The sequence below is a fragment of the Oncorhynchus masou genome, chromosome 31, assembly GCF_036934945.1.
Source record: "Oncorhynchus masou masou isolate Uvic2021 chromosome 31, UVic_Omas_1.1, whole genome shotgun sequence".
NCBI lineage: Eukaryota > Metazoa > Chordata > Actinopteri > Salmoniformes > Salmonidae > Oncorhynchus > Oncorhynchus masou.
The window spans coordinates 93,560,618-93,574,553 of NC_088242.1; the positions used below are offsets into that span (position 1 = coordinate 93,560,618).

Below are 13,936 nucleotides of genomic sequence, written 5' to 3' on the forward strand. Positions count from 1 at the left end.
TACAGTCCATTTGTCTCTGTGTTACATCCATAAGGTGTTGAGCCAGAGGACCATTGATCTACTGCACAAGGAAGGCCATACCCAGGTCAATGGCGTAGTCGTGCAGCCGGTTGCAGTCGTAGAGTTGCAGGCCGGTGGGAGAGCTCAGTCTGAAGGAGCTGACGGGAAGCCCACACTGCTGGGACACCAGGGTCATGAGCCTGGCCACAGACGTACTCAGGAGAAACACAGTGCCCAAGACTGAGAGGGTCTCCCCCGTCACGGCACTGAACACACGCACCACCGGCTCCCGCTGAAGTATAAGACCATGGACATACAGTAAATTCACTTGTTTTACATAAATACCTATGTTGTGTTTATACACCGAGTAAACAAAACATTATGAACACCTGTTCTTTCCATGACAAAGACTGACCAGGTGAATCCAGATGAAAGCTATGACCCCTTCATGATGTCACTTGTTAAATCCACTTCAGTGTAGATGAAGGGGAGCGGACAGGTTAAAGAAGGATTTTTAAGCCTTGAGACAATTGAGACATAGATTGTGTATGTGTGCCATTCAGAGGGTGAATGGGCAAGACAAAATATTTAAGTGCCTTTGAATGGGGTAGTAGCTGCCAGGTGCACCGGTTTGTGTCAAGAACTGCAATGCTGCTGGGGTTTTTCACACTCAACAGTTTCCTGTGTGTATCATGAATGGTCCACCACCCAAAGAACATCCAGCCAACTTGGCACAACTGTTGGAAGCATTGGAGTCAACATGGGCCAGCATCCCTGGGGAACGCTTTCAAACACCTTGTAGAGTCCATGCCCCAACGAATTGAGGCTGTTCTGATGGCAAAAGGCGGGGTGCAACTCAATATTAGGAAGGTGTTTCTAATGTTTGGTACACTCAGTATATATAAGTTAGGAGTCATATAATTACAGGGGTAAGATGAAGTGGCTCCTTTGCACTGATCTTAGGTCTGGTTTGTGTTTTTACTGCTAATGGTAAAGGTTAGGATTTGGTGAGAGTAAACTGATCCTAGATCTGTGCCCAAGGGCAATTTCTATCCAGAGACAAATCAAAGGTCCATGCTATTTAAATTTATAATCTACCACCATCTCGTGGCTCAAATTTGTAACAACATTTTCTAATTCATGTGCTGTACTGAGTTTTGTTCTATCACATTGAACACTAATCTGGGTGAAAATTAAATTGTTAACAGAAATATTATGAATATGTATTTCAATGAACCCAAAGAGCCTCTTTTCTCCTACTATACAGCCTGCTGTGCTCTACTGTACTCTGCTGTACTCTGCTGTGCTCTGTCTGCTGTACTCTACTGTACTCTACTGTACTCTGCTGTACTCTTTTTTTATTTTTTTTATTTTTTATTTCACCTTTATTTAACCAGGTAGGCTAGTTGAAAACAAGTTCTCATTTGCAACTGCGACCTGGCCAAGATAAAGCTTAGCAGTGTGAACAGACAACACAGAGTTACACATGGAGTAAACAATTAACAAGTCAATAACACAGTACAAAAATCTATATACATTGTGTGCAAAAGGCATGAAATGTAACCAATAATTACAATTTTGCAGATTAGCACTGGAGTGATAAATGATCAGATGGTCATGTACAGGTAGAGATACTGGTGTGCAAAAGAGCAGAAAAGTAAATAAATAAAAAAATCAGTGTGGGGATGAGGTAGGTGAAAATGGGTGCTATTTACCAATAACTATGTACAGCTGCAGCGATCGGTTAGCTGCTCAGATAGCACATGTTTGAAGTTGGTGAGGGAGATAAAATATCCAACTTCATACTTTTAACAATACTTCCAGTCAACAGCAGAGTACTGGAACGAAATCACCAAATGAGGTGTTGGCTTTAGGGATGATCAGTGAGATAATCTGCTGGAGCGCGTATAACAATGGGTATTTAACCAGTAACTGAGATAACGGAGCTTTATAGCATGGACTTTAATGACCTGGACCAGTGGGTAACCATACTATATATCACCACTAGATATATCACCAGTGGTGGGTATATAAGGTGCATTAGTGACAAAACAGATGGCACTGTGATAAACTGCATCCAGTTTGCTGAGTAGAGTGTTGGAGGCAATTTTGTAGATGACATATCGAGGATCGGTAGGATAGTCAGTTTTACTAGGGTAAGTTTGGCCGTAGTGAAGGAGGCTTTGTTGCGGAATACTAATAGCCATTCTTGATTTGATTTTCGATTGGAGATGTTTGATATGAGTCTGGAAGGAGAGTTTACAGTCTAGCCAGACACCTAGGTACTTATAGGTGTCCCATATATATATCGGAACCACCAGGGTGGTGATGCTCACCATGCGGGTGCAGGCAGCGATCGGTTGAAAAGCATGCATTTGGTTTTACTAGCGTTTAAGAGCAGTTGGAGGCCACGGAAGGAGTGTTGTATGGCATTGAAGCTATTTGGAGGTTAGATAGCACAGTGTCCACCACGGGCCGGAATATATAGAATGGTGTCGTCTGCGTAGAGGTGGATCAGGGAATCGCCATACAAGAGCAACATCATTGATATATACAGAGAAAAGAGTCGGCCCGAGAATAACCCTGTGGCGCCCCCATAGAGACTGCCAGAGGACCGGACAGCATGCCCTCCGATTTGACACACTGAACTCTGTCTGCAAAGTATATAACCAGGCAAGGCAGTCATCCGAAAAACCGAGGCTACTGAGTCTGCCGATAAGAATATGGTGATTGACAGAGTCGAAAGCCTTGGCAAGGTCGATGAAGACGGCTGCACAGTACTGTCTTTTATCGATGGCGGTTATGATATCGTTTAGTACCTTGAGTATGGCTGAGGTGCACCAGTGACCGTATCGGAAACCAGATTGCACAGCGGAGAAGGTATGTATCATTCGAGATGGTCAGTGACCTACTTTGTTGACTTGGCTTTCAAGACCTTAGATAGGCAGGGCAGGATGGATATAGGTCTGTAACAGTTTGGGTCCAGGGTGTCTCCCCTTTGAAGAGGGGATGACTGCGGCAGCTTTCCAATCCTTGGGGATCTCACCATATGAAAGAGAGGTTGAACAGGCTGGTAATAGGGGTTGCGACAATGGCGGCGGATAGTTTCAGAAATAGAGGGTCCAGATTGTCAAGCTGTACTCTGCTGTACTCTGTCTGCTGTACTCTGTCTGCTGTGCTCTACTGTACTATACACCACTGGGTATAAAGACTCTTCAGATACTGTTAGCGAACACCAGACTGAGGTCGAGGTTCTTACTAACCAATCACTCTACCATAACCATGGTCTCAGTGTAAATCACCTTACTAAACAATCACTCTACCATAACCATGGTCTCGGTATAAAGCAGTGTTCTTACTAACCAATCACTCTACCATAACCATGGTCTTGGTTGAGCAAGGGCAATATTACTTTAAGTCTCAAGCAGGGTGACCTCAACATACTATATATCACCATACTATATACCACCACACTATACAGTGGGGCAAAAAGTATTTAGTCAGCCACCACTATATTCTCCCACTTAAAAAGATGAGAGGCCTGTAATTTTTATCATAGGTACACTTGAACTATGACAGACAAAATGAGAGGAAAAATCCAGAAAAATCACATTGTAGGATTTTTAATGAATTTATTTGCAAATTATGGTGGAAAATAAGTATTTGGTCACCACAAACAAGCAAGATTTCTGGCTCTCACAGACCTGTAACTATTATTAAGAGGCTCCTATGTCCTCCACTATATGTATTAATGGCACCTATTTGAATTAACTAAATCACCTAATCATACTATATAACCATACTATATAACCATACTATATAATCATACGATATAACCATACTATATAACCATACTATATAATCATACGATATAACCATACTATATAACCATATTGTTAAACCATACTATATAACCATACTATATATCGCCATGCTATATATCACCACACTATATATCACCACACTATATATCACCATACTATATCACCACACTATATATCACCACACTATATATCACCATACTATATCACCACACTATATATCACCATACTATATATCACCATACTATATCATCATACTATATATCACCACACTATATATCACCACACTATATATCACCATACTATATATCACCATACTATATCACCACACTATATCAACATACTATATATCACCACACTATATATTCCAATACTATATATCACCATACTATATATATCACCATACTATATATATCACCACACTATATATCACCATACTATATATATCACCATACTATATATCACCATACTATATATATCACCATACTATATATATCACCACACTATATATCACCACACTATATATCACCATACTATATCACCACACTATATATCACCATACTATATATCACCATACTATATCATCATACTATATATCACCACACTATATATTCCAATACTATATATCACCATACTATATATATCACCATACTATATATATCACCACACTATATATATCACCACACTATATATATTTACACATTACATTTACTATTATATATCACCACACTATACAATAGTGCATCTAAGTCATACTATATATCACCACACTATATATCACCATACACCATACTATATATCACCATACTATATCATCACACTATATATCACCACACTATATATCACCATACTATATCATCATACTATATATCACCACACTATATATTCCAATACTATATATCACCATACTATATATATCACCATACTATATATATCACCACACTATATATCACCATACTATATAACCATACTATATATATCACCATACTATATATATCACCATACTATATATCACCATACTATATATATCACCATACTATATATCACCACACTATATATCACCATACTATATCATCACACTATATATCACCACACTATATATCACCATACTATATATATCACCATACTATATATCACCATACTATATATATCACCATACTATATATCACCACACTATATATCAACATACTATATCATCATACTATATATTCCACACTATATATCACCATACTATATATCACCATACTATATATATCACCATACTATATATATATCACCACACTATATATCACCATACTATATATCACCATACTATATCACCACACTATATATCACCATACTATATATCACCATACTATATCATCATACTATATATCACCACACTATATATCACCATACTATATATCACCATACTATATATCACCACACTATATATCACCACACTATATATCACCATACTATATATCACCATACTATATATCACCACACTATATATCACCATACTATATATATCACCATACTATATATCACCACACTATATATCACCACACTATAGATCACAACACTATATATCATCATACTATATATCACCATACTATATATAACCACACTATATATCACCATACTATATATATCACCATACTATAAATCACCATAATATATATTTACATTTACATTTAAGTCATTTAGCAGACGCTCTTATCCAGAGCCACAAGTTAATTATTATTATTTATTTTTTTTAACTATTTAACCAGGCAAGTCAGTTAAGAACACATTCTTATTTTCATGACAACAGTGGGTTAACTATATTCAGGGGCAGAACGACAGATTTACCTTGTATCACAACCTTCCGGTTACTAGTCCAACGCTCTAACCACTAGGCTACCCTGCCGCCCCACTATATATCACCACACTATATATCACCACACTATATATCACCACACTATATATCATCATACTATATATCACAACAATATATATCACAACACTATATATCATCATACTATATATCACCATACTATATATAACCACACTAGATATCACCATACTATATATCACCATGCTATATATCACCACACTATATCACCACAATATATATCACCACACTATATATCACCACACTATATATCACCACACTATATATCACCACACTATATATCACCATACTATATATCACCACACTATATATCACCACACTATATATCACCATACTATATATCACCACACTATATATCACCACACTATAGATATCACCATACTATATATCACCACACTATATATCACCACACTATATATATATACACATACTATATATCACCACACTATATATCACCACACTATATGTCACCATGCTATATATCACCACACTATATCACCACACTATATCACCATACTATATATCACCACACTATATATCACCATACTATATATCACCACACTTTATCTATCACCATACTATATATCACCACACTATATATATCACCACACTATATATCACCACACTATATATCACCACACTATATATCACCATACTATATATCACCACACTATATATCACCACACTAAATCACCAGACTATATATCACCACACTATATATCACCACACTATATATATCACCACACTATATCACCACACTATATATCACCACACGATATATCACCACACTAAATCACCATACTATATATCACCACACTATATATCACCACACTAAATCACCAGACTATATATCAACACACTATATATCACCACACTATATCACCACACTATATATCACCACACTATTTTTCACCATACTATATCACAACACTATATATCACCATACTATATAACCATACTATATATATCACCATACTATATATATCACCATACTATATATCACCATACTATATATATCACCATACTATATATCACCACACTATATATCACCATACTATATCATCACACTATATATCACCACACTATATATCACCATACTATATATATCACCATACTATATATCACCATACTATATATATCACCATACTATATATCACCACACTATATATCAACATACTATATCATCATACTATATATTCCACACTATATATCACCATACTATATATCACCATACTATATATATCACCATACTATATATATATCACCACACTATATATCACCATACTATATATCACCATACTATATCACCACACTATATATCACCATACTATATATCACCATACTATATCATCATATATATCACCATACTATATATAACCATACTATATCACCATACTATATATCACCACACTATATATCACCACACTATATATCACCATACTATATATCACCATACTATATATCACCACACTATATATCACCATACTATATATATCACCATACTATATATCACCACACTATATATCACCACACTATATATCACCATATATATCACCATACTATATATCACCACACTATATATCACCACACTATAGATCACAACACTATATATCATCATACTATATATCACCATACTATATATAACCACACTATATATCACCATACTATATATATCACCATACTATAAATCACCATAATATATATTTACATTTACATTTAAGTCATTTAGCAGACGCTCTTATCCAGAGCGACTTACAAGTTAATTATTATTATTTATTTTTTTTAACCTTTTTTTATTTAACCAGGCAAGTCAGTTAAGAACACATTCTTATTTTCAATGACGGCCTGGGAACAGTGGGTTAACTGCCTGTTCAGGGGCAGAACGACAGATTTGTACCTTGTCGGCTCGGGGGTTTGAACTCACAACCTTCCGGTTACTAGTCCAACGCTCTAACCACTAGGCTACCCTGCCGCCCCACTATATATCACCACACTATATATCACCACACTATATATCACCACACTATATATCATCATACTATATATCACAACAATATATATCACAACACTATATATCATCATACTATATATCACCATACTATATATAACCACACTAGATATCACCATACTATATATCACCATGCTATATATCACCACACTATATCACCACAATATATATCACCACACTATATATCACCACACTATATATCACCACACTATATATCACCACACTATATATCACCATACTATATATCACCACACTATATATCACCACACTATATATCACCATACTATATATCACCACACTATATATCACCACACTATAGATATCACCATACTATATATCACCACACTATATATCACCACACTATATATATATATATATCACCATACTATATATCACCACACTATATATCACCACACTATATGTCACCATGCTATATATCACCACACTATATCACCACACTATATCACCATACTATATATCACCACACTATATATCACCATACTATATATCACGACACTATATATCACCATACTATATATCACCACACTATATATATCACCACACTATATATATCACCACACTATATATCACCACACTAAATATCACCATACTATGTATCACCACACTATATATCACCACACTAAATCACCAGACTATATATCACCACACTATATATCACCACACTATATATATCACCACACTATATCACCACACTATATATCACCACACGATATATCACCACACTAAATCACCATACTATATATCACCACACTATATATCACCACACTAAATCACCAGACTATATATCAACACACTATATATCACCACACTATATCACCACACTATATATCACCACACTATTTTTCACCATACTATATCACAACACTATATATCACCACACTATATATCACCATACTATATCACAACACTAAATATCACCATACTATATATCACCACACAATATATCACCACACTATATTTCACCATACTATATCACAACACTATATATCACCACACTATATTTCACCATACTATATCACAACACTATATATCACCACACTATATATCACCATACTATATCACAACACTAAATATCACCATACTATATATCACCACACTATATATCACCACACTATATATCACCATACTATATATATCACCACACTATATATATCACGATACTATATATCACCATGCTATATATCACCACACTATATCACCACACTATATATCACCACACTATATATCACCATACTATATATCACTATGCTATATATCACCACACTATATCACCACACTATATATCACCACACTATATATCACCACACTATATATCACCATACTATATATCACCATACTATATATCACCACACTATATATCACCATACTATATATCACCACACTATATATCACCACACTATATCACCATACTATATCACCACACTATATATCACCACACTATGCCATCACACTATATATCACCATACTATTTCAACATACTATATATCACCACACTATATATCACAACACTATATATCACCATACTATATATCACCACACTATACTATATATCACCACACTATATATCACCACACTATATCACCATACTATATCACCACACTATATATCAACACACTATATATATCACCACACTACATCACCACACTATATCACCACACTATATATCACCACACTATATATCAACAAACTATAAATCACCATACTATATATCACCACACTATATATCACCATACTATATATCACCACACTATATATCAACAAACTATAAATCACCATACTATATATCACCACACTATTTATCACCACACTATATATCAACAAACTATAAATCACCATACTGTATATCACCACACTATATATCACCACACTATATATCACCACATTATATATCACCACACTATATATCACCACACTATATCACCATACTATATATATCACCACACTATATATCACCATACTATATATATCACCATACTATATATCACCACACTATATATCACCACACTATAGATCACAACACTATATATCATCATACTATATATCACCATACTATATATAACCACACTATATATCACCATACTATATATATCACCATACTATAAATCACCATAATATATATCACCACACTATATATCACCACACTATATATCACCACACTATATATCATCATACTATATATCACAACAATATATATCACAACACTATATATCATCATACTATATATCACCATACTATATATAACCACACTAGATATCACCATACTATATATCACCATGCTATATATCACCACACTATATCACCACAATATATATCACCACACTATATATCACCACACTATATATCACCACACTATATATCACCACACTATATATCACCATACTATATATCACCACACTATATATCACCACACTATATATCACCATACTATATATCACCACACTATATATCACCACACTATAGATATCACCATACTATATATCACCACACTATATATCACCACACTATATATATATATATATCACCATACTATATATCACCACACTATATATCACCACACTATATGTCACCATGCTATATATCACCACACTATATCACCACACTATATCACCATACTATATATCACCACACTATATCACCACACTAAATATCACCACATTATATCACCATACTATATATCACCACACTATATATCACCATACTATATATCACGACACTATATATCACCATACTATATATCACCACACTATATATATCACCACACTATATATATCACCACACTATATATCACCACACTAAATATCACCATACTATGTATCACCACACTATATATCACCACACTAAATCACCAGACTATATATCACCACACTATATATCACCACACTATATATATCACCACACTATATCACCACACTATATATCACCACACGATATATCACCACACTAAATCACCATACTATATATCACCACACTATATATCACCACACTAAATCACCAGACTGTGTGGCTCAGTCGGTAGAGCATGGCGCTTGCAACGCCAAGCGTCGTGGGTTCGATTCCCGCTAGGGCCACCCATATGTAAAAAGTAGTGGCCCCAGCCGACTTGTAAGTCGCTTTGGACAAAAGCGTCTGCTAAATGGGATATATTATCACCATACTATATCACAACACTATATATCACCACACTATATATCACCATACTATATCACAACACTAAATATCACCATACTATATTTCACCATACTATATCACAACACTATATATCACCACACTATATTTCACCATACTATATCACAACACTATATATCACCACACTATATATCACCATACTATATCACAACACTAAATATCACCATACTATATATCACCACACTATATATCACCACACTATATATCACCATACTATATATATCACCACACTATATATATCACGATACTATATATCACCATGCACTATATCACCACACTATATATCACCACACTATATATCACCATACTATATATCACTATGCTATATATCACCACACTATATCACCACACTATATATCACCACACTATATATCACCACACTATATATCACCACACTATGCCATCACACTATATTTCAACATACTATATATCACCACACTATATATCACAACACTATATATCACCATACTATATATCACCACACTATACTATATATCACCACACTATATATCACCACACTATATCACCATACTATATCACCACACTATATATCACCACACTATATATATCACCACACTACATCACCACACTATATCACCACACTATATATCACCACACTATATATCAACAAACTATAAATCACCATACTATATATCACCACACTATATATCACCATACTATATATCACCACACTATATATCAACAAACTATAAATCACCATACTATATATCACCACACTATTTATCACCACACTATATATCAACAAACTATAAATCACCATACTATATATCACCACACTATATATCACCACACTATATATCACCACATTATATATCACCACACTATATATCACCACACTATATCACCATACTATATATATCACCACGCTATATATCACCATGCTATATATCACAACAATATATATCACCACACTATATATCACCACACTATATATCACCATACTATATCACAACACTATATATCACCACACTATATATCACCATACTATATCACACTATATATCACCATACTATATATCACCATACTATATATCACCACACTATATCACCACACTATATGTCACCATAATATATATCACCACACTATATGTCACCATACTATATATCCCCACACTATATGTCACCATACTATATATCACCACACAATATATCACCACACTATATGTCACCATAATATATATCACCACACTATATGTCACCATAATATATATCACCACACTATATGTCACCATACTATATATCACCACACAATATATCACCACACTATATATCACCACACTATATGTCACCATAATATATATCACCACACTATATGTCACCATACTATAAATCACCATACTATATATCACCACACTATATATCACCACACTATATATCAACAAACTATATCACCACACTATATATCACCACACTATATATCACCACACTATATGTCACCATAATATATATCACCACACTATATATCACCACACTATATATCACCACACTATATCACCATACTATATATATCACCACACTAAATATCACAACACTATATATCACCATACTATATATCACCACACAATATATCACCACACTATATATCACCACACTATATATCACCATACTATATCACAACACTATATATCACCACACTATATATCACCATACTATATCACACTATATATCACCATACTATATATCACCATACTATATATCACCACACTATATGTCACCATAATATATATCACCACACTATATGTCACCATACTATATATCACCACACTATATGTCACCATACTATATATCACCACACAATATATCACCACACTATATGTCACCATAATATATATCACCACACTATATGTCACCATAATATATATCACCACACTATATGTCACCATACTATATATCACCACACTATATGTCACCATACTATATATCACCACACAATATATCACCACACTATATGTCACCATAATATATATCACCACACTATATGTCACCATAATATATATCACCACACTATATGTCACCATACTATATATCACCACACAATATATCACCACACTATATTTCACCATACTATATCACAACACTATATATCACCACACTATATATCACCATACTATATCACAACACTAAATATCACCATACTATATATCACCACACTATATATCACCACACTATATATCACCATACTATATATATCACCACACTATATATCACCATACTATATATCACCATGCTATATATCACCACACTATATCACCACACTATATATCACCACACTATATATCACCACACTATATATCACCATACTATATATCACCATGCTATATATCACCACACTATATCACCACACTATATATCACCACACTATATATCACCACACTATATATCACCATACTATATATCACCATACTATATATCACCACACTATATATCACCATACTATATATCACCACACTATATATCACCACACTATATCACCATACTATATCACCACACTATATATCACCACACTATGCCATCACACTATATATCACCATAGTATATCACCATACTATTTCAACATACTATATATCACCACACTATATATCACAACACTATATATCACCATACTATATCACCACACTATATATCACCACACTATTTCATCACACTATATATCACCATAGTATATCACCATACTATTTCAACATACTATATATCACCACACTATATATCACAACACTATATATCACCATACTATATATCACCATACTATATATCACCACACTATATATCACCACACTATATATCACCATACTATATATCACCACACTATATATCAACAAACTATAAATCACCATACTATATATCACCACACTATATATCACCACACTATATATCAACCAACTATAAATCACCACACTATATATCACCACACTATGCCATCACACTATATATCACCATAGTATATCACCATACTATTTCAACATACTATATATCGCCACCCTATATATCACCACACTATATATCA

At 34.2% G+C, this 13,936-nt stretch overlaps 1 protein-coding gene across 1 annotated transcript in view; it reads right to left on the reverse strand.

The window, feature by feature from the left end:
• The window catches only part of LOC135525069 (protein ANKUB1-like), a 47,349-nt gene that overhangs the window by 26,052 nt on the left and 7,361 nt on the right, over positions 1–13,936 (reverse strand). The window contains exon 3 of the mRNA XM_064952827.1: positions 82–292. Within this exon, the coding sequence (XP_064808899.1) occupies positions 82–292 (211 nt within the window). The remainder of the gene's footprint in view (positions 1–81; positions 293–13,936) is intronic.